The sequence below is a fragment of the Monopterus albus genome, unplaced genomic scaffold, assembly GCF_001952655.1.
Source record: "Monopterus albus unplaced genomic scaffold, M_albus_1.0 scaffold52.1, whole genome shotgun sequence".
NCBI classification, from domain to species: domain Eukaryota; kingdom Metazoa; phylum Chordata; class Actinopteri; order Synbranchiformes; family Synbranchidae; genus Monopterus; species Monopterus albus.
Window position 1 is genome coordinate 1,006,222 of NW_018127932.1, and position 24,494 is coordinate 1,030,715.

The following is a 24,494-nucleotide window of genomic DNA, read 5'->3' on the forward strand; positions in this document are numbered from 1 at the left end:
TACTGAACTCGTTTAATTTCATGCCTCATATATGGTGATCATATTAATAGGTCGTTATGGATAATATATCCCGGGTGAAAAAAATGTTTTATGTGATGGCCCATTTTAAATCAGGACCGAAATGTATTTTTCTAACATTTGTTATAAGTTATTTTATTTCTTACAGGGCGTAAATTCTGACAAAATATTATGGCGAGGATATAAATCCACACTCATTATCCCGTGTTTTAAGTTGAAGTCCGCTCCATGTAACCTGCAGTGAAACCGGTGATAGTGCTGCCATCTAGTGGACACTTCAAAGCAGGTTTAAAAAAGATGTGCGACTCAAAATCTGATGCCAACACAATGAAGACCTTGTTTCTTACAGTTCGGCCTAAAATATGTTTGTGCTCAGCTTCTATATTAATTATTGATTTTTTTCTTATATAGTAAAAAAAATTGTTTATAAGGCCATTGATATAGTTGTAAGTGCTGTTTGATCCGGGTGTATCATTTCCTGCCTTCTATTTTTAGAAAGTGGCAGAAAGCAAATAAGACAGGGCTACGTCACGGTGGTCATGTATATTTAAGGACTTTGGTGCCCCCCCCTTCTCCCTCTCTCTGTAACATACTCATCCTCATTTTGCATGGATATGGCCACCCAGCCGCTCCATCCATCCCATATAATCCACGTGACCCAGCTCTCACACGTCCTTCACTACTTCATTCAGCATGATGGCTGCGGATGCTGTGTGCTGGATCCTGCACCCGCGCCGTCTCTCTCTCCTCTTTCTCTCCGTCACCCTCTTCTCTCTGCCGGACCCGACTGCAGCGCTGCTCGGCGTCCGGCCGGAAGACACCCAGAGCGGACAGCTGTCTGTGCAGGGTGGGATACTGAGGACGACCGAGGGGACCCGCTTCATTCTGAGGGTTTACTATTCCGCATCTCCAGATACAGAGCATCCCAACAACCTGAACATCAGCGGCATACCTGGCGCCGCTCCTGCCGCTCCGTGGATCGCATTTATAGAAGAACCAGATGGGGCCAGCGGAGACGCGGAGAGGCATCCCTGGTCCAGAGGGAACCCGTGCGAAGAAGAGAGCGCCCGGAGCTCTGACATAGAGCTGTTAGGCTCTTTCAGATCCTCCTCAAGTTACAACTCAGTTTTGGTGGAGCTGTTGGCCAAAGACCTACGCAGAGGAGAAGTAATTAAATACTACTCCATGTGCGCGTTTGATGGAGTGAAATGGGACCATTTCAGCACCAAAGACTTCTGGTTGGCGGTGGTAGCGAGACCTCAAGAGACAGATGTTTGGCTCCAAGCAAGTGTTTCTGTGCTGCTGTTGGCGCTGTCTGCGCTCTGCAGCGGTCTGAACATCAGTATGCTGGCTCTGGACCCGGTGGAGCTACGGGTCCTGCAGAACAGTGGTACAGAGAAGGAGCAGAAATACGCACGGAAAATAGAGTCAGTGCGCAAACATGGAAACTACATCCTTTGCACTGTGGTTCTGGGAAACGTGCTTACAAATACATGCTTTGTGGTTTGGATGTGCCAGATCTTAGGAATGACTGCTCTCTCAACTGCCTCTTGTACACTGGGGATATTCTTCATCGGTGAGATTTTACCTCACTCCGTGGCGTCCAGGCACAGCCTCGCCATCGCCTCAAAGACCCTCTGCGCGACCCGACTGCTGATGCTAGTGTTTTCCCCCATTGCCTATCCAGTCTCCAAGATTCTGGACATCATGCTGCGCCAAGAGATCAGTAACTTTTACACCAGGGAGAAGTTGGTGGCCATGCTGCGCGTCACTGACCCCTATCACGACCTGGTCAAAGAGGAGCTCAATATCATCCAGGGAGCCCTGGAGCTGAGGACCAAGACCGTAGAGGACGTCCTGACCCCGCTGTCAGACTGCTACATGCTGTCGTCGGATGCCGTTCTGGACTTCTGCACCATGTCCGATGTGATGCAGAGCGGTTTCACCCGGATCCCAGTTTACCAGAACGAAAAGTCCAACATCGTGAACATCCTGTTTGTGAAAGACTTGGCCTTCGTGGATCCGGACGATTGCACTCCTCTGAAAACAATTACTCAGTTTTACAAACATCCAGTGCACTGCGTGTTCAATGACACCAAGTTGGATGTGATGCTGGAGGAATTTAAGAGAGGTAGGTTCTTCACTTTACGTCCTCAGAACCTATAAGGAGTCAGCGCTAAGTGTTTAAGGCGCCATATGGTCTGAAACCGTCTCAAGGCTACGACATACGAGTTAAACGTCCTTTGAAGTTATAGTGCACTTAAAGCCTACGTTTTAAACGCACAAGTCAGTGTATACAGTCAGTCTATTGGCTCACCGCGGGCCTGCCTGCAAAGCCCTTTGAACCCCAGAGCAGTGAGAGCCATATGTGAAATCTGATATAGTGTCACATAGTAAGTGTGGTTCAAGTAGAGGTTAGAGGCTAGCAAGGACCAGAATGAGGTTATCTTAAGAATTTATGCTATCTTAAGAATTTATGTTGTAAAAGTCATTTTCCCATGACACGACTGTGAACTTCATCTGCCTCCAACCACTCCTGCATATAGTATATCATTTATCAGAGCTACAATTTAATGTAGCCTTGAACTGTTTAGAAAGTTTAGTTTGCATTGAGTTGAATGGAAGTGGGAGTGAACAACATCACCCTCTCTCATCTACATGCTTTGATTAGTATCTTCGCTGCTAAGTGCGTTCACAGTGTTACAGCACTCTGTCTTTCATACACAGTGATAGCATCTGTTCACTACTGAGCAAAAGTGTGTCGTCTCTCACCAGGGACCCCATTCAGTCTTGGTGAAGACACTGAATACGATTCTGAATTGATGCTCTGCAGCAAGCAAACTGTTCAAACTGCTCTCCTGAGCACATCACGTGGTAAAATGGAGACATATGCGAGGCTACAGGACTGTATTTACATTGATTTCTGTTTTGGATATTAAGATCTAAATCTTTGTCACTGGCAAAGAAAGCTCAATAGATGTCAGTCCGAGGCAGCAGTTGTCCAATCAGGGCTAATTAGGTTGCCACTTACAGGTAAGGAAGTGAACAGCTTAATGTTGTCCAGGATTATGGATAATAGCTGGTGTCTGATGATCCATGGGCTCAGGTCTGGCCTTGTAGTTGTGCATTTCCATACTGTCTGTGTATTATTTATGAATAAGGTGGAAAGGTAAAGTCAGGCTTCACTTTTAGATTTCTTGTGTGCGCCTTCAGCTTGCCATGACTTTGAAGCTTCTTCCACTCTACAGATTGTCACCATCCAAGCCCGCAGAGTGACCCATGAAAAATTCAGCTCTAACCTTTCCCTTCCGCTCTTGCTTCCTTCCTACTCTGTCATGGATTTAAAGGCTCCTGGCGTTCAGGAAGCCTGGCTGCAAGCTGTGAGGATGTCTCACTGAGAAGGGTGATGGGCAGGGGTGAGGTCTTTGTTAGGGGAAAGGATGGAAATGTCACCAGTAATGTCAGAGACAGTGACAGGTGGAGTGGAAAATATGTGGAGGAGTAATTTACTAACCTTCAGACGGCAGGCTATGTTCTTTATGAAGTTCAAAACCTGCTGTAAATCCTTTAGTGGGGAATTCCATCAGTGGTGCAAGAAATATTTAGGTAATTTTAAACCTGTAGAAGGCAGTGGCCATAGTTTTTAGAAACTAAATGTGTTAGGCTGTGAGCAAAACTAATGTCTAAACAGAAACGGTCAGGGAGCTACATGAAACGACTCTAAATAACAACTAAAACAAACCCAGAGAACAAACCAAGAATCTTGCTAACAGGACAGACTCAGAACAATCCCAGGATAACAAGACAAGAACCTAACAGGAGACTGATACAAAGCAAGCAGGCAGGCAGGTTGTGGTACACAGGGAGACAGATGACAGGGGCAACAAGGCATGGAGAACAGATGAGCCAGCCACCAGACTGAGGGAAGGGAGGTGAATATAAAGGCTGAAGACCAGGGGGATAATGAGCGACAGGTGGAGACAATGAATGATGATTAGGAACCAGGGCAGGAGAGATGATACAGGACAGGAAGTCTAACCAAAATAAAAGCACAAAACAGGAAGCAAGCCCACAAACCATAACAAAATGAGTTTATCAATTTTGTTTGCATGTGTGTAAAAATGAGTTTCCTTCTATAGAACTGGTTGTAATGTTTACAGAAAGCACACAAATATTCAGACAACACACAATCATACATAAAAATATTATGAAGGACATCAAACAACACATGGGGTTCAAAAATAGACTGGAGGAGCCTTGGAAACTGGCAGAGCAGAAACATTTGTCAAGTGACATCCCTGGTAGACCCACTACTGCCTCCGGCAGTGAGTCTGGTGACTGCCTGTGTGTTTTGTTCTGCAAGACTATTATGTAACGTGAATGATGTAATGCAGTGCCGTGGCACATCAGCAGCTGAGGGCAAATCCGACTCTAACTTACCTGAGCTCTTCAGACAGCCTGCCCCGAGCGCGGGGTACAACTTCGCCATCTCAACCTAAGCCACCATTTCGTGTCAATCAAATTTTTTTTGTTCTTGTTGGAGTGAATTAAAGCATTGGATCTATTTTATCACTTGGCAGTGATCCCCTAAAACTAAAACGGTTTGAGAGTTGTGTTCTAGTGACACTGTAAATTGGGTTAGATAACTTATTTGGTCACCAAACTGACGTGGCCTAAGATGAACCATAACAGGGAGGGTTACTGTATGATGACTTCTTGTGATGTTTGAGTTTGATGGCAGCATCGACTTCTCACATTTTGCTTTGTTAACTGGAGAGCTATGTCATATCTGGGAGGCTTGGCATGTACTGGGCCAGCTCATGGATCAGCAAACTGAGTGTGTGTTGTGTGTATTTACAGAGGTGGCAGCAGCATGGGCAGTTTAGTCAGCAGATGCAAGGATCCCCAGACTGATTGTGTAATCTCAGTGTTTACGTAAGAGCAGAGCTTTCCAAGCTGTCAAAATGTCTCCAGACTAATCCCCCGGTGCCCATTTAAATCTCATCTAAGTCCTGTACCCATACACGCCAGGGCAGTCCTGACATTGAAATAATTTCACATTCGAGCTCACAGACCTCTCCTGTGTTTAGGGTCTGATTTTCATTTTGACTCCACCGATGCAGTTGGAGACTCGTGTTATTTTTATCCAGTGACGTTGCCTCCCAGCCCATTGCATGAGCAGTTTTTTTTAGCACGAGCCTACATTCTAGAAACACTTCAACTCATGCCTTTACTTCTCTGATGAATGCAGGTAAATCCCACCTGGCTGTGGTGCAGAGGGTGAACAGCGAGGGGGAGGGAGACCCCTTCTATGAAGTGATGGGCATCGTCACCCTGGAGGACATCATAGAGGAGATCATTAAATCTGAGATTGTGGATGAGACAGACCTGTATAGTATGTATGATTCATGAACATGCTGTTTATGAGGCCGAGACTTTTCAAAGTTACTCTCGCGTTACCTGTGAATACATTTTGCAGTTCTCATGCTGAATAGATCTCAGCTTGTTCAGCTCCACATCATTACCATAAAATGCTCAATACACAGTAATTATTCAGGATTGAAGTATGAACTATGATGTCCTGTTTTCTCATTCAATTACTGATCTCATCTTCTCCCCCTGCTGTTCCCAAGCTCCTTGCTGATACATCACTAAAACATGTGAATAAATGGCCCAGTCTCACAGATAATCACCATAATCCACTCTTCTGTGATTGGCTGGAAATGCCCTCTATAACGAGGAATTCAAATGCCCAACTCCCTTCATTTCATATTTAGTCTGTACTTTCTTTTCACTCACTGTACTCATAGCACAGTTATGACTCATGCTGTATTATATGCTTCCACAGAAACTCCTGTTCCTGCTCCTGCTTTTGTGTGCTACCATTTTCTCTGTCTCTCTGTCATGGGTGCACTTGTGTGGGTGTTCATAACTCTGCATTTTTCTTGTGTGTCTCTGTGTGTGGAGGAGCAAATTATTCCACACTTTAACACCAGCTGTTGCCTGCTGCAGCTGTGATGTATTTAATGGAATGTAATATATTTAGTACTACATGCCTTTGAGGAGGATAAGTTAGTTTATCAATCAGAGGCACTAGATTATCTTCAGCTACAATACCTGCAACTGCACCTTTCTTCCCTCAGTTATTATCAGAGCGTACACATAATATGTGAAATCTGCCCTGTATACTAGGAACTTCAAATGATGTAGACTGTGTGTGTTCATAGCTGACAATCGGACCAAAAGGAGGGTATCCAATCATGAAAGGAAACAGCAGGACTTTTCTATCTTCAGACCGGCAGAAAATGAGCTGAAGGTGAAGATATCACCCCAGCTGTTGCTTGCAACACACCGCTTCTTAGCTACAGGTAACATTTGTATGTATGTTTATGCACGTGTGCAGTATCGTATGCAATGTATTTGTGGGTGCACACAGTGGATTGGAGGGTAAAAAGAGGATAAGGACAGGGAACATGCTGTTCTTTCTTTGACTCATGTTTTGGTGTGTTCTTGTGTGTGTGTGTGTCTATATACATCCTTCTTACAGAGGTGGAACCCTTCAAGCTATGTCACCTGTCAGAGAAGATCTTGCTGCGTCTCATCAAACACCCCACTGTTGTGCAGGAACTCAAGTTTAACCCTAAGGACAAACACGCTCCTCAACACTACCTCTTCCAGAGAAACAAACCTGTCGACTACTTTGTCCTTATCCTGCAGGTAAATCACAAATGGACAAAAACATCTATAAAAGATGAACCAAGTACTAATTACCACTCTGCTTGGTAATGCCTCTGTGTGGAACTTCACTGGAGGAGTAATCAATTCAGCATTCACACCATGAGCTCAGACCCAATGCATGTAAATGGCTGTGTTGACATTGCAGGGGCGGGTGGAGATAGAGATAGGGAAGGAGGGTCTCCGCTTTGAAAATGGAGCATTTTCCTATTATGGAATTCCAGCTCTCATCTCACCGCTGCCCACTGGTAAGTAAGCTTGGACATGAAGCAATGAAAATCAGTAACTGTTGGTGACGATGGTGACAACACATAATGTTCAACAATCATGATGTAAATGCAGTGCTGGTAATGGAAGTGTTTTTTACAGTTTAAATCTCACCCAGTGCCCATGTAGCACCATGCTGTAAGAGAGCAGCAGCAGTTCTGGGAAGAAAGTAATTAAAATAAGTGATTTCAGAGCATTTCCCTTTGGAAAGGACAAGACCTGCACAGGATTATATGAGACAGCTGACTGTAGAGCAAGCAGAGAACCTCTCTGTGTGTTTCTTATGGAGGTTATGTGATGTGTAATCTTCAGCGTAAACTATGCTGGAAGACCCCATTACATGTTTGAAAATCCCTCATTACAGAACCAATCCAGAATTTTCTCTTAAAAACCTGCAGAAGTATCACATTTCAAAAGCAGGTTTTTCTTCTTCTTCTTTTAATGAGTCATTGCTCTGCAGCCGACTTGCCAGCAGCAGCAGCACAGCCACTCAATTGGCTCAAATTAAAACCATGCGGGATACAGGCAAATAGAAAAGACTAAATGGGCAAAGTACTCATGTGCCTAACTCCATCAATCATCTTTTAAAAGTATGTTCAGTGGAGATCGAGAGATTCAGTTTTTCCTCTTTTCTTGTAGCTTTGACTATTTAACAACATGAACTTTTTGCACTTTCTAATAAAAGTTTTTGAATCAACAGTAAAGAGTTACTGTACATATAAAATCCTAAACTAAAAGTAGTAAAATGTATGTTCTTGTCTTCTGATCAGGTCCGAGGTACAGTTCCCGGGGCAGTGGTCTGAACCAGTCAGATTCAATACTGAGTGGAGGCAGCATGGGTCAGCTCACTACAGGAGGAGGGGTCTACCTACCAGACTACTCAGTTCGACAGCTCACAGATCTGCAGATCATCAAGGTTACAAACAAAAGTCCCCCCCACACACACACACACTCATTAGAGCAACATATGGAAAAATATTAAACCACTGTTATTATACTATATATAATTTCTGGCACAATGAAGGTAAAAACAAACAACTGCACTTTTAAGCTCATTCCATTTAATCTTCAAAATTCCCAAAAATGCAGACCCTTCCTGCAGCATTTGCCTTTGATATGTCCTAATCCCTGACTCTGACTGAACACAGACATCCTGTCTCTTGCGCTCCCCTCCATGCACCCTCTCTCCTTTAATCATTGGAGGTAATTGAGCTCTATTGCAACCATTAATATTTTAGCTTTAAATGATGGATGCACCTTCTCACTTCACCTCTCCTCCCCTCCTCCAATACAGTCTATGTCTCCTCCTGTCCATGTGCGCTAGGGTTAGACATGTATACAGGCAGCTGTGCATGCACATGCAGGTCTGATGCTGATGACAATACCCAGTCTCCACGTCCCCTCAGATCACCAGGAACCATTACCAGAATGCTCTAACAGCCACCAGGATGGATAGCTCCCCCCAGACACCGGACCCAGTGGATTCTGATGCTAAAGGGAGACCTCCGGTCCCAGAGGCTCGCTCTCACAGCATCGCCCTCCCCCTCACATACACACAGACTCGTCGGGGGTTGGCACGCCTTTTACATCTTCATCCCCACAGTGGCCTTTGCAGCACCACCCAGCTCAATGAAAGAAACCGAATTGTTCGTAAGTAGCGTAGACGCTTTGTAACAGTATGATGATTATACAAACTGTATTACCCATCAGTTCATCAGTTTGACCACTGAGAATTAATATATGCCTATCAGAACTGTGTAAGTCATGGTGGGAACACTAGAGATAATTATACTGTCTGTATAAGATTACAGTTTGAGTATGAAAATTATCAGAATGATATGTTGCGGCTTTCACAGTCAGCAGAGCTCAGATCAGCTGAAGACCTGTAGATTTGGGATCCATGTGATAGACAGCACTCTGGCTGATGAGGCCCAACGTCTAAATGCTGTACAAAAATATCACAAAATACAAAATAATGGCTTAGTTTGCCTTCCCATGTCCTTCCCACCATGGTTAGAAGTCCACATGTTGGATACTCTATGATACCTTACATCAGCATCACTTCACTCAGTGATACCGCTTCTCCTCCATTCTCTCTTAAATGCATTTCTTTATTTCCCTTCTCACCTTGATTTTTAATTTCCAACTAAAATTAAAACACCTCCCCTGCTCTTTTAGCTACATATCACTCTCATAGTCTACCTTTGCACTCTCTGCTGGTCACGGTGAATAAGAGCAACACCAAATCCCTGAAATGTAAATGTGCTCTAGCTCAGTGAGGCTCACTATGACCATCATGACTTGTTGATCTGATAGAAACGTCTTTTCAAGAAGAAGATGGATCAAAGGATCGAACACACTGATTGAAATGCTTGTGGAGCCAAAAACCTGTCTGACAGGAGCAATACATGATTCATGTGACAATTTGATAGTTGTCAGGGGCAACCTGATCACTGCTGATCTGATGACTGCTGGATTCAGTGTTAATTAATTCTGTAAAAAGCCTCAAAGTCATTTAAATCGGCTTTGATAATATCATAATTAAAATGCAAATGGAAAAACAAATAAAAATGAGGCTCAGTATTTAATGGGGCTTCACGCAAGATAATGTTCCCGAGGTCGCTCTGAGAAGATTAGCTCTGCTGTAAATAGTAACAGAAATGAACTGAATGAGGTTTAGAAATACTCATCTGGAAAAAAAAAAGAAACTAAACACGTTATCCTACCTGTTTGTGTGCATGTATAGCATAACTTGGAACAAATTAAAGTTTCAATATGGTAATGATTCACTCACAAAAATGCTGCAAACGTGGCATCTCACGTTTGGTGGTATCACCAATCGGTACTGGTCTCAAGGCTTAAACGATCTCCCACATACCATCTGCCTTGAGCTGTTTGCAACATGCCAACCAGTTTGTGTGTGTTTGTATTAGTTGCTGGACAGATGGTTCTGCTAGTTGTCAATAAAAGAGTAGCGACTTACTATATACTGCCATGTTTTATGTTCATTGACAACACCACAGATTTCAGAAATGAAGTCGCTTCCTCTGCTTGTACCTTATCTTGAGCTAAAAATTAAGCTTCATACTTTTAACACTTAATTGGTTAAATCTGATACTATTATGACTGACTGGTCTCATTCTCTCTTCCCAGGCAGTAAATCTGATGGACAGAGGAGTCCAAATGATACTGTGTTCCTCCACATGGATGAGATTCCCTACATCCACGAGGACCGACCAGGAAATTACAGGGAGAACGGTGAATGCTGCTCCATCTGTTCCTTGGCAACAATGTTGTGTTTTTCTTTGAAGGCTTTTTGACACAAAGGCTTTTTACTGTCTCTACCTTCTGAAGTGTATGCAACATGATACACTCTTGCTCAGTTCACTACACTCAGGAGTTTTTCTGCTACAGCTTTACTTTGTTTGGTATGACCAACAGCTTAGAGTGACTCATGTTAGCAAATGTAAGACATGAGTCACTTTGATGACTTTATGATTCTCTGTTTGTGCTCCGGCTAAAAGACCGTTTAGCATTATATTTCATTGGTTTTTATCCCAAACACACCGCACGTAAACAAACCATACCCCACCAGGAGACGTTTGTTGCTGCCATTTTACTCACTCAAAGTCATTTTGCCTAATGATTCACTGTGCCAGAAGCAGCTGTTCCTCAAACATTACATTCTGTAGTTTTGCCCTCAAAACTGTTAGTTTTGTAGATCGACAAAAGTTCAGCTTTCCCACGCAGTAGAATTTATGTATGTGCACATCACTGTAGGCCTGGGGGCTATTTCTGCTGTATCTGCTCTGTCTCCCTCTCATCTCCCAAACATTCTCCTTCAGATGCGCCTACAGAGTCTCGGCCATCCACCTCTCCTTTCATCAGCTCTCTGTCTCGGTCCAGCTCTGAGGAGAACATTGGAAAGAAGCTATTGCATAAAATAAGTGAGTGAGGCATTTGTCATGAGCACCGATGTGACAGCACACCCACACATGGTGTCAGATGTGGCCAAACTTTTCTGTCAGGCATAGCAACAGTGCTGTGGGTATCTTAGCAACAGGTGATGTGTCACGTCCCTCACTCCAGCCTACTACTTCCTGCAGAGTCTCCAGATGCAAATGACCTTGTCGGCTCAGATACAGTTTGACTTATTATTTCAATCTTAAGGAAGTTGGTTTGTTCACAGTAAAGCAAGAGAAACCTCATACAGCTGCATTTTAAGGCAGGTGTTTCTCACTAATGTATTCATAAAAAACATCAAAAAGACAGAAAAGGTGAAGTGCATGTAACCAGAGTCAAAATCCAAATCACCAAACAGAGGAGGGTTCACACAGCCAAATCAACCACCACACATCAGCACAGGGGGAAAATGCACAGACAAACATCATCTTCAGCCAATGCACTCTGGAGTCAAACCGTCAGTGCATTCCCCCTGTTCTGATGTGCAACAGTTTGAATGGATAAAAGAAATCTTCTTGTTGATTTGGGCGTGCAATCCCTCTTTTTTGTCTTATTTATTGCTTTGAACCATTAAGACTTACCCGAGCATGTTTTTCTCTGTTTCTAGGTAACAAGAGGAGAAAAAAGTCTCAGGAAGGAGAGCAGAGTTTGGAGGAAAGCTCAGTGCAACCACCAGTGACGAGTTAGCACAGTGACACTCCTTCCTCTTTCTCATTACAGGGCATCCTCATTAAACAACCACCCCTTCAAAGACTCCCTCCATGTTCTGGTATAGCTCTCACAGGAGACTGAGCCATGTTATATACTGGAGCCACTGACAATACTCAGGTCCCCAGTGACACACATCTGCCTGACTTAGCACATTAAGAAACTCATATGGGCAAATCTAAACATAGTATTGGATATATCCCACCTTACACTGGACTGTGTAGACCTCAGCGGATTTTAATAATGTTTTGTTGTTAATGGGGAAACCATTGTGTGTGTGTGTGTGTGTGTGTGTGTGTGTGTGTGTTACATTATGGCTCTATTCATAGTGTTAACATTTAATCATTTCATTTAAGCCATAATATGTTACTGAAACAGCGGCGTGTTATTTCATAACAAACTCTATGAGATCTCTGAATATGGAGAAACCCAACAAGGTCCTTGATCATATCTGAGCCAGTTTTAACTTTTTACTTGAGCTAATCATGAATAAAAGAGTATTTTTTATTTATGTCATTACAAGACAGTTCACACATACTGAAAATGTTGTTTGCACAGGGAACTGTCCTAATGATGCCATAAGGGTGTCACCTTCTATAACCACAGCAGTGTTCCATATACATATGGAAGTCATAGAATTACCTAGCACAATTTGAATATACTACATTTGAATATACATCTTATACATACTCATACACATATAGTAAGTGACGTGAATTCACACAACCGCATACAATCAGTAATCGCATCTTTCCAATTTAAATATGCTTCACAGTCTGTCCTACCCATAAAAACAGATCTTTCTAACTATATGGACATAATTTCACTGTTTCTATCAAACACCTTCACATTCACACCCGTTTACTTGATGCTACCACATTTTTAACAATTCATCACCCTGTCTTTTGATTGCATTCAGTGATGCAGGAGTCATCACATCAACCTCTTAGCTATTATATAAGCCACTTTTCTATGTACAGGTCATCAGTCACTAAAGGTGCATACACCAATTAATAATAAGCTAGGGGTCCTGGGGTCCAAATGGATATTATACGTATTCTTGAGAAAGTAGTTGCTCCTTGCATGTTTGGTTATGCTGCTTTTACTGTAGAGTTAACCTCTTGTAAAAACCCTGTGTGTCCATATGCGTGGCTCGTCAAAGCGTGCATGAACAGGATAACACCAGTGAACAGGATAACACCAGTCTGCAGTAACTTATCCCCACTAAGGCACAAATGTGTGACTTGCTAAAAGTCTTACACAATTGGCTGCAATTTGATCAAAAACTGTACTGAGGAACTTTTAAAGCTAATTTATTAATATTATTGCACAAATGAGTTGGATCCTTAATAATAAAGTCATATTTTGATCCTTAATTAAAATGTGAGTGGCATCAGTAGTTGCTGCAGGCACAGGTTGGGCTATGCTGACCTGCTCTGACACAGTCGGAGAGACTGTGTGACGCACACTGACGTCAAGCCACCACCTCCCACACACACACTCACTGGGGACACACTGATATTATTTGTTCTGCCTAGTAGGGTCCGGAGGCACAAAGGAGACTGTGCTGCTAAGTCGTTTACACTGACCCCTCTGTCAGAACACGCACCAGAAACCATTTTGACCTGATAAACGACTGAGCTAGAGTAGTTGTGTGGATAGAGAAACCGTCAAAAAGCAGAATACTGGGATGACGGGCAAAGTTTCATTTTGTAGTGTCAAATTCAGATGATTATACAAGTTACCCAAACATCCTGAGAGCCCATATCTTCTATATAAGCTACATTTTTCAGTAAATAAATTGACCAAACTGTTGTTCTTGTCTACTTTGTTTTGTTTTTGCCATTGTCCATTGTAAGGTATGGAGTGTGTACACTGTGGGGATATATCAAAACTAAGTCCAATGTGCAGTATATGTCTACATTACAAACATAATATTTGAAGTTCTTTACTTGAGTCATTTTCAGGTGGTCTGATGAGGGCATGACTGATTTACCAGTGTACTGTACACAGTGATACAACAGCAAACTAGTTGATCATTGGTGCATGTGTGCCACTGAGCCTTGCATAACAGTGCAGACGATTGCTGTGCAAAGTCAACATTTAATGGCAAGTGGCCGACAGAGGCAGCGACATCACATCACTCAGCTGGCAGCAGAAAACCCCTGACACAGTTCAGTACCATTTGTGCTCACTGAACACAAACTAGATGAAACAACACTTCACAAATGCAGATTAACAATGAGGTGATTAGTGTAACCCCTTTGGACAGATTACAGCATATCATTAATAAAGTACATAGTTAAAAATATCTTCCTGAGAACATTGAACCCCTTTTCACATTTCATCCAATGATGGATTTTCTACTGCTTCACTGATAGCGGTGGTAAATAGCTTGGTCAGTCGATCTAATTGTTTCCTCCTGTTAAAGCTTCTGTAGCTGTGCTTAAAATATAAGACTGGTCATTTTCTGTATTAATAGTATTTTCATACTCCCCATACAGAGCCTAAAACCAACAATGATTTGCTTCTACTCAGGCCTGGATGAGCTCATTCGTCTCTGCCAAAGGCCTCCATTGTTGTTCAAAAACAATTAAAAACACACATACATGCCATTTTGAAATGGATGAATCACAACAGTATGGCATTAAAACCTTTTAGAAAGTAAAGTCAGCACTGCTGACATACGTAGATGTATTAACCCTCTCAAAGGTCCTTGTAATGACACATGCCGTACTGTACACTAAAAAACAATCAGTGAGGTAGCAATGCCAGAAATTAAGAAGACAATTACTTAAAATAACACTTCAGTACTATATTCTGCTGTCAGAAGTGCGGTGAGTAGAGAGCCTAGCTTAGCACAAACACTGAAAGCCTGGAGGGGAAACAGGGCCAGTGAGTCGTCTATGTATTTGTATGTTTGCTCCAGGAAATCTTCTAGATACATACACTGTCCCTGGCTCAGGTCTGAGCAGGTGGAAGTGCTGAGATCAGTGGGTAGTGTCTTCTACTGCACCACGGTGACGGCTTCATGGATGGACTCGGCAACATAGTCAATGTTCTTGGTTGTCAAACCACACATGTTGATGCGACCACTGGACATTAAGTAGATGTGTTTCTCCTTCACCAAATATTCTACTTGTTTAGCTGCAGGAAATACAGCAGATAATTGATTGATTGATATTTAATGTGATACTTTACAGATCCTCTGAAGATTTTAATGTGTATCAGAAGAAAATATGTTGTGTAGCATTATGAGCAAATGCTAAAATTCTTTAAATCTTAAGTAGTGTATGATGAATTTATAACTCTTCTGAGTTCAACAGATTTTCAGTTTTTGTTTACAAGCACTGGGGTTTTATGTGGAGTTCAGCTTTTTTGTAATTGCATCTATTTGAACTGCAAAATATACTAGTCTCTATGGGGATGTGGGTGTGGTCATTTGCGTTAAGTGTGTGAGAGAGGATGAGTGCATTTTGTAAATGGTGTCTGTACTCACGGTTGAGGCCTGTGAAGCTGAACATGCCGATCTGCTCTGTGATGTGGTCCCAGGTCCCTGGTGTCCCCAGAGCCTGAAGCTTAGCTTTCAGCTGAGACCTCATCAATAAGATTCTGTCAGCCATGGTCTTCACATTGTCCTTCCTGGAGTCAAAGACGCAGAAAATACGTTATTTTTATAACTGTCATCTCATTCGGTGGCTTGACTGATCTTTTCGTAGGGATGCTTTGTGCTGACCATTCACTGAAAAGTTCAGGTGAGGTAAGAGTGAGGGCAACAACACGAGCTCCCTGAGAGGGCGGGTTCGACCAAGTCGTCCTGACAATCATCTCCATCTGGGACAGAACTCGCTTCAGGTTGTCTGTGTCACGACTCACAATGGTCAGGTTGCCTACACGCTCATCTGACGGAACAAACAGATAAAATAATTTTGTCTCTATTTCTTTCTTTACCTCTAGGTCTGTCCTAAAAGTAGTAGACATGGAATGTGTGAAACCGCTCTAACAAGGATTAAACTGCTCCATCTGTGGAGAACCTGCATCTTGTTACTATAAATGTGTCTGTAAGACAGTTGCAAGCCATCAGTTTTTCCTTTCATATTAAATAAGTGGGTTTTAGCTCTATGCCGTGTTGAGCATGTCCAGTATTTTGCCATGTTTGAGAATAAGACAGGCGTAGATTAAGACCATTCCTTTGCACTCAACACCATCTCTGTAAATTTGGCAAAAATGAATGTGGCCTGTTATATCTTATGCTTTCACTGTATGTCAAGTTCAACCATTGGTGGGTTTTTCTTTGCGACTGTTCTACTGCAAAAATCTGGCCATATTAGAACCTGTGTACCCGTCACTGTTAGGAAAGTCAAACTCTTGCAAGAGTGTAATAAATAACTTTATGTGCCCATGGGTCACTCACTGTAGAGGCCAAAGTTCTTGGAGAATGACTGGGCGCAGAATAGTTCAAAACCCCTGGAGACAAAGTAGCGAAGTGCCCAGGCGTCATTCTCCAGATTGCCTGAGGCAAATCCCTGATAAGCGAAGTCAAAGAACACAAACAGCTTCCTCCTCTGGAAAAGAACAGGAAAAAGACCAATCATCATCTGTGAAAAACATTAAGTATGTAAAACCATGTCATTTGCACTGATGTCACTGTTTGTTGTGACAGTCGAGGGAGCAGAACAAGCAACATCTTGTTTGTGTTTGTGTGCATTTATCTGTATAATACCATCATAACTTGTGCAATCTGCTTCCACTGATCCTGTGTGGGGTCTGTGCCAGTTGGATTATGGGCACAGGCATGCAGGACAAAGATGGAGCGTTCTGGACAGCTCTGTGAGAAACAGAGAAGAAGTGCTGTAAAACCCCTCATGACTGAAGACCAATATCAAGTTCATATCACACACTGCTTACTTCCAAGTCACTAAGGAAACCAACAAAATCAAGGCCTCTCGTCTGTGCATCCCAGTACTTGTATGGACGGATATCCTGAAACCCAGCACTGGTGAATACAGCACCATGATTTTCTGAAACAAACAATAAGAAAAACTGATGCTGCCTTCTCATTTGATTATTTATATTTCCCGTAGATACAAGGATAGTGTTTTATTGATGCTTCTTTTAACTGCCGTAAATGTTATTTATGTCATTTTTGTTTTTTGTTTTTTACATATGTTATTTATTAAGATTTCTTTTTTCATGAATATTGGTTAGCCACGTATTAACACTAAGTAGGAACTACATTATGTTCTATATTCTAGGTCTTACAATCCAAGAAGGCACATGAAACAGAAGTTTTCTACTCCACTTAAGGGTTTTAAGTTGGAGTTTCTATGTTACTTCAAGTGGACTCATTGCTTCTTGGTTGTGTACATTTATGTTCCTTCATGTATATGTGTTGTTTTGGTTTCTACAGTGTGTGGTTTAAATGTGTGCATTAATTTGTACATTGTTAAGTATCTGAGCAGTACAACAGTGCATCTGATGACAGTGAAGTACAGCAAGTGCAATAAGGGGAATAAAGATCAGTCACTGAAGAACCATGGCTCACATCCAAACTGATAACAAATCAAGCTGACTGATGAGATAAACACTCCACTGACAGCCTGAGGCTAAAATCTGCTGTGAGTCTCTGTAATCAAAGAGTGACAGGGACATATTTCTGAGCATTTAAAAAAATAGCTGCATATGATGTGAGATTTAAATTGCAACCTATTTAAATTGATGCTATATAATTGTGCTGCCATATGAACTTGTCGGAATAACGAGACAGGCAGCACAGTTATAGTTCTGTTGAAACAATGCTCTTATAGGCAGTTTTTCTTCTGAGACATGGTTATAAATAAAAACAAATGCTTGACTAGAAGAGTCTCAGTCGACTGACAGGTCTCATGACTAATGGACTCTCTCTAAAGCATTCAAATATCTAAAAGGCATTGAATTCTGCATGAGGTATGATCGTTATCACTGTATCTGTGCATGTATGTACCCCAGGTAGGTGCAGACACATAGATGGGTGTTTTGGTGTTGTTGTTTCCATTGTAGAAACACCTGAGAAACTCTGCCCCTATCCTCAAAGCACCTGTACCACCCAGACACTGGACAGCACCCACCTGGCAGTGACAAAAGCAGACACGTTCACTTTACTGTGTAAACAGATTAGAAACCAAACCACTGGATGGCGTTTTACCACACAAACCCTGTTCTCCTGGATGGCTGGACTGTCATCCCCCAGCGCAATTCTGGACACTGAGGATCTGAACTCAGGCAGGCCCAGGATGGGCAGATACTCATGGTTTAGCCTGTCATCACTCACAATGATCTTTTCTGCCCTTTTCACCACAGGCAAAACCCAAGTCTGGCCCTCATCTGTCCGGTAGGCTGCAAGGGACAATTTAAGGAAGACAAAATTACACACACAAGTGAAAGAAAGACTAAGGGTGATAGAAATACTGTAGGTCTTGATCCATTTTTAAACGAGGTTGTTAAGAAAGCCACTTTCCTTACCGAATGGGAGTAGGGGTATAGGGGGAGTTGATAAATGCCATATATCCTTGAAATAATAATGGTTTTAACAGTACATACATTTGCACCTTGCTAATGTTGGTATTTGTGATTCTATCAGTGAACCTTTCAATTCTCCGCGCTATTTATATGAGGACTACAATGTATAAGACCATCAACTTACTCTACAGCTCACTACCATGTCTCAGGCCAAATATCATCTACAGTGGTAAAAGACACAGTGACTGCACAGCAAGTAACATGGACAGATGACCACAGCTGGATTTATTCTCAACAGGGTCTGATGAGACTGTGACTCTGTTATCAAGATGTTACCTGTGTTACACAAACATTTGTGAGCTGTCAGATTCTGTGCCATCAGAGGAAAACGACTGGCTGTACTCTCTATCACCTACATGAAAACATGTTAGATTCCTTCATGTCAAAGAATCTCATGGGTCTCACAACTTACTGTAACACAGACGTTCAGACTTATTGTGGACAACTTACCTCCCACTCCGAGGTTCACTTTGGTGGGGAATTGGTCCTTAGTGAAATCCTGTGTTAACTTGAAGACAGCTACAGGGGCTGCTTGTGGGACCTTGCAGAAAATCGACATAGCTGCTATTTACTCTACAAGAGATTGCTGCAGCAGTAAATGACAAGCAGCTACCGAGACAGCAAACAAGGTGACAGAGGACTTTCACCTTCAACTTGGGAGATGTGGGCTTGAGCAGATTTACCAATAGGAATCCAGATGTATCTGCCAAGCCAATCCCTGCATTGAGCACCGTCAGGTCTAAGTTCAAGAAAACATGCACACAGGGCCTGTTGACTAAAGAATACCCCTGCACTGACAAAGGTCAACAAATATCTAGTGTGGAAAGTGGGTGGTTCAGGATTTTGTTGCAATAACATATTTTACCAAAAGGTGGCGCCACAACCTCGTTAAAGCTTTTTTCTTCTGTATTGCCAGAACAGAGCAGACAACATACAGAATAGTATGTACAACAAAACATTGTACCAGGGATCCAGTAGGTTGAGAGAGAAACAAACAAACATAAATAAAAATTATGTCAGGAGCTTCCTGTCACTGCTGAGTTTGTTGTGCAAAGAGTTATGTTTTCAAAAGAGCACCGTCTCACCATGGGTTCACCTTCATCATTAACACTGTTTCAGAAGGTGAGGCCATACATAAATATCAGAATGAGCTGATCAGACAGCTACTACGCTTGGGCTGGACGCTGTTTGCGTGAGCACATGTGAAACTGTGTAAATGGATATGTGGAAAGTTCTTCATCTGTTCTCTCCTGAGGGCCTCGGCTGAGCTACGGTGTAAACGCCACTCTCTGTGCTCCTCTGTGCTCCTCTGTGCTCTCCCCACAGCTGTCTGCTGGAGCTGAAGTGGTTGATAAATGAAGGCCACTCTAGCCTCCTCTCTGCTGCCATGACTTTGTTGGAAAGCTTTTCGGCACACAGGAGGCTGGACTAAGTGCATTGGAGGCTTCAGTGCTGTTGCATGTTTTAATCTAATTTATGTAGTTTAACCCAGTGATTGTAGAATATACTGAGACAGTTTTCTAATAAAATATATTCTATACAGGGCTTTTAACCTACAGGACAACCAGTGGCTTAAGTTGTAAGTACATGTACATGCTTGGGTATTTCCATTTTATACTACTTATGCTTTTCCATGCTGGAAAAATCTTGGTTCTCAGCTACATTTATCTGACAGCTGTAGCTCCTACATCTGTTTACTGTACAGATTACAGCTACAGTAGGTAACGTTTTCAAATATTTTTGTTGTAGAAATATTCTCTGATATATTTTACTGTGGAGAGGTGCTGTCGAAGCCTCCAGTGACACAGACTCATTGGACAGCCCTGGCAGCAGTGCAGACACATTAGCTTCTAAATGATATTTAAACAGGACTGACCTCTCTAACCAATCAGATTTGCAATTAACTCTACTTAGGAGTTAATAGGAGACATCTTGTGTTCAGCAGTTAAATTTCTGAATCAGCAATATTTTTCAATCAAATTGTTATATCAGAAACAAATTATTCCAATTCAACATAATGGTTTATAGGTCAGTTATAACTCTGTGCTAGCTCTTAATGTTCCTTTCAAGTAAAGAAGAGTTTATTGCATGGGCTAGGTTGTAAATCTATGTGTTTTCCCTATAGTTGTCTTTCATACTGGCATGTTACTAACTTGTTAACCTTTAATTAAGGCATTATTTACAATTAATGCATCAGTTATAAATCCCTTATAAGGTATACTTTACAAAAGTGTTACAATTAACCCTTATACAGGTAGAGAACACTGAGTTACTATTTTCCCCTTATGTTTTGCCCCAGATGTTACTCACTTTTCCTAAACCCTGTACCACCCCCACTCATTTCCACAGTTTGACAGTAGATGTTTTCATTCTTTCCGACCAGGTGAGGGTGTCTTGTATGTTAGCTATCACTGTCAGCTCTGCAATTATAGGATTTGAGCTCCCAGAACAAGGCTTGGGGGCCCAGGGCAGGGCTTGGTGTGTACATACTGCGGAGGCCTAAGGGCCACAGTCACAGTGATGTGAAGTGTGAGTCAGAGCAGAGAGTGACAGGAGTAGCCTCTGGCAAGACAGTGCCCACAGGGCGAGTGTGTCACATCCAGATCAATGAGTTAGCCAGACAAAAATTCACAGGCACTTTCTCTGAATTTCTTGATACTAATATATGAACATTTATCTTGGCATCTAGCAGTATAATAATAATAATGATAATACTGCATGCAGACTTGTATTGCTGCTGTACAACCAAAACACACAAAGGCACACATTCAGGCACAAGACACATTCCAGCTGTGGTATCACTGAAACACAAACAGGAGCGTGTGCACACACACCGTGCAGAACATTCCAAGGGGGACTTCGCGCCGTTGCTCACATGTTGCAATGGCCTCTGTGTCTCTGGGTCAGGGAGCTGTGCTGAGTGACCACCTTTTTAGCTTCCCGCCTTGTTTGTTTTCCAAAGACAGTGTCATCAATTCTCTAACAAGGGACTAGACACAGCAACAACAAAGAGCACAGGACCTCCTTGTTGCTCCCTGTGAAGCCCATTGACTGATGGAGCATACGTGCAACAACAGACATTAGTGCTCTGTGCGTCTGACTGCATTCCGACCAGTGTATTTGGATGTATGTCTGTTCAAGTTTGTCTGTGTACATGCCTTTGTGTGCTCCATCTGATATTGTGACATAAAATAACTTGTTTCCTTGTGTATACACGTGTAGCCTTTGCTCTCTATGTGCATTTGACAAAAGACCAAGAATGTACAGCAAGTACACCTCACCTTAAAAAGTAAAAGTAAAAATAACTATCTGAGTAGCTTGGATTAGAGTATTCACATTAAATACTAATTTAATGTTCCATTTATTACAATAATTACTTAATTAGATGTGCCATTATCAGTACACTTGACATGTTCAATAAATACAGAGTTCTCCAGCCAGCAGCCGGTTAACTTAGCTTAGCAGAGTTCGACTAACTGTTCCCCCTTGTCTTCATTCTTTGTGCTACTGGCTATAGGTAGCCTCAGACTTATTGTATGGACATGAGAGAATCAGTCTTATCATGTAACTTTGGCAATAAATGATCATTTGATTATCATTTTTGCCAGATATGATGCCATCTATCTATAGGTCACTGCTTTTCACTGATATGGCCTTTACCCCCATAATTCTGGGTGGAACCGCAAACACAAAGTCTACATTGTGCTATTCGAATTGATTGATGTTGTCTTTTGGCCAGCTAAAGCTCTCCAGACCTCAGCTTTATATAAATATACATGCTATGAAACAAAGACAGGAAGTGGAAGACTCATGTCTGAATTTTTACCCTGACTGTTTATTTTTTTGTCTGCATAAAGCAAACTGTTGCAAAAATTATACTAAGTGAGAGAAACCTGACTGATCTATAATAATGTGATATTTTAATTCATACTGGGAGATCATCTTATCATTCTCCAGCACTGGGGCTTGGACCAAAGTCGTTTTGCTGAATTAGAGCAACAGAAACTGTCACTTGGTGTTTTATGCAGTAAATATTTTTTTTATTGAATTTGATACATAATGAGGCAGAGTTTTGTGAAAACAAACTGTCACTTTGATAAAGATGGTTGCTGGAGAGAGAGACTAACATTTTCTCTCAAGGATGTTTACCTCTTGAATCTAGGATACATGCATGTTTTTCTGTTATGGCAACATCACCTCTCCTAAGGGAGCCATTACTGCCTGAGCAAATTAAAGAAAGCCCCTCCAGTAGCAAGCTGACCTTGATTCCACCTTTCAGCATATTTAATAACTTCTCACTAGCTCTGGCCAAGTAGGACAGAACATACACTCAGCTAGAGGGCTGCATGTTTCCTCCCAACTATGTTCCCAACACCGTAGATCACAGACATTACGGCCCTTACATCCCCCTGTTAGTGCTCATATATACAAACACACACCTGCTAGGCCAAAGCCGTCTGGAAGAGAATTACATCGGGCTAATTTACGAGACCCAAGGGAGGGCAAAGGGCAAGGGACCCAGACTGACCTGACCTCACTTCCTCCTTTCACAGTCTCCAAGATAGACCCTTTATACACAGGACAAGGCTTTGCTATTCAAACACATCACCCTCTCACAGTCATTCAAACAAACTGCCTAATTATGTGATCTTTTTCCTAACCTGGTTAGCACAATGAGCCCTGAGGGAATGTTGCAAAATGCAGGTTAGCCATCACCTTAGGTCCAGCACTGTGACATTTCTGGCACTTTCGTAGCCAAAGGTAAGTGGGTGAGAACACGGTTTTGGTAAAAATCCGGCCCCAGGTTCGCCTCTGGCCTCCTCATTTCCTCCAGTGAGAAGGCGCTGTCATCCGTCACTCTGGCCCAGGCAGGGGCACAATAGCACAGTCTGGGTCCTGGCTACTGACACCATCACATGTGCTGCTGATAAGACTCACCTTCCGGGACCCAGAAGAACTGAGCCATTGCTGTCACACAACAGTTTGGTCCTTTGCCATTTTTACTGATGACCGTGAAATAAAAGGAAGAAGGAAAGTACATTATGAGCCACATAAGGCTAGCACACATTAGGCATGTCAGTGTGCTTTCTTCTATATGTTCACAGTCCTGTAGTCTATATGGCCTCATCACCTCCATCTTGCGACACACTCTCCTAAGTCAAGATGCTCCCGGGCTCACATACAACATGGAAGACAGACACACTTGATTTCATCTATTTTCCTAATGTAACAATCTATTGTTTGTTATTGGCACAGTATCACACTGTAGCTCCTCATCACACATCCAGCCTGTCATAACAGCTTCTTTGTAAAAAGATGTTAAGTGCTACTCTGCGAAGCTCGGTCAAGTCCTAATAACACCTCTTTTTTTTTTTTTAATATACACAGATACTTGGCCTGTAGTGCACCCACCCACAGTGCACACTGGAGGTGTTGATGCTTTCTTTACACAAACTTTACTACTGTGGTAAAACCATCAGATACCAATGGCCTCTTGGCTTTACAGAAGCAGAGACCACAGGGGAACGATAACTGCAGTCATTACAGAGACATCAAGCTTCCATTCACTCCGTTCAGGGATCTTAAAAGAACATTCAACCCTACACCACTCCAAGTGGACTGGGTTTCTGTGTTTGCAACCACTGACACGACTTTACACCTGCCACACTTCAGAGAAGACACTGCTTCAACAGGTTAGCCTGCCAGAGATTTGGAGAGAAAGGAGGGAACAAGAAGAAACATGTTCAGCACTGCCTGGCAGGCTACAGACCAAGATCTCACCAGAAAGTGAACTGAGAGGAATGATTGATACTTGACTTGCTACTTTAGCTGGTTATTTTTTGGAATTATTTGTGCTTTGAGCTATCCAATAAGCATAAATAAAACGCTCTGCAGCTTATCAGGCTGCCTTAGCACCTTATCACGATGATTCACACATGAAGATGATGTATTGGAGGGTTGCATTCAGTACCAAGCGGCTTCTTGACACATAACTGGGAGTCTGGGTTTTGTTACAGGCAGGAAACAGACTCTTCCGCTACGTAAACACGCTTCTCCGCTTGGCCACTTTTCGGCCGCCGGTGGCACGCGAAGACCACTGGTGACGGTCAGGTGCGGGCCCGCGAGCCTGGATGCACGTGCGTGCGTGTTTAGGGTTTGAAAAGCTAATTGCATCATTATCACGGTAACGTGGTCGCTCAAACGTGACACATTGAATAGTCAACAATATAAGGATAGAAACCTAA

At 42.5% G+C, this 24,494-nt stretch overlaps 2 protein-coding genes across 3 annotated transcripts; one reads left to right on the forward strand and one right to left on the reverse strand.

Moving 5' to 3' along the window:
* The first annotated feature begins 416 nt into the window (after positions 1 to 416).
* Positions 417 to 13,523, forward strand: cnnm1 (cyclin and CBS domain divalent metal cation transport mediator 1). 2 transcript variants are annotated; one of them, XM_020601899.1, is made up of 10 exons: positions 418 to 2,149; positions 5,270 to 5,413; positions 6,246 to 6,386; positions 6,566 to 6,735; positions 6,902 to 7,001; positions 7,791 to 7,936; positions 8,427 to 8,670; positions 10,174 to 10,278; positions 10,866 to 10,967; positions 11,591 to 13,523. In XM_020601899.1, exons 1-10 carry the CDS (start codon positions 712 to 714, stop codon positions 11,668 to 11,670), a joined length of 2,670 nt encoding a protein of 889 aa, XP_020457555.1. In that variant the 5' UTR covers positions 418 to 711; the 3' UTR covers positions 11,671 to 13,523. The 2 variants fall into 2 exon arrangements, with proteins under 2 accessions (XP_020457556.1, XP_020457555.1); XM_020601900.1 differs by lacking the exon at positions 11,591 to 13,523 and having other exon boundaries at positions 417 to 2,149; positions 10,174 to 10,957.
* A 136-nt stretch (positions 13,524 to 13,659) lies between these two features.
* got1 (glutamic-oxaloacetic transaminase 1, soluble) lies at positions 13,660 to 18,808 on the reverse strand. The gene is made up of 9 exons (XM_020601799.1): positions 18,700 to 18,808; positions 17,885 to 18,066; positions 17,675 to 17,798; positions 16,600 to 16,712; positions 16,415 to 16,519; positions 16,106 to 16,256; positions 15,428 to 15,593; positions 15,191 to 15,333; positions 13,660 to 14,838 (listed from the first exon to the last, which is right to left on the reverse strand). Exons 1-9 carry the CDS (start codon positions 18,806 to 18,808, stop codon positions 14,699 to 14,701), a joined length of 1,233 nt encoding a protein of 410 aa, XP_020457455.1. The 3' UTR covers positions 13,660 to 14,698.
* Positions 18,809 to 24,494: the final 5,686 nt, after the last annotated feature.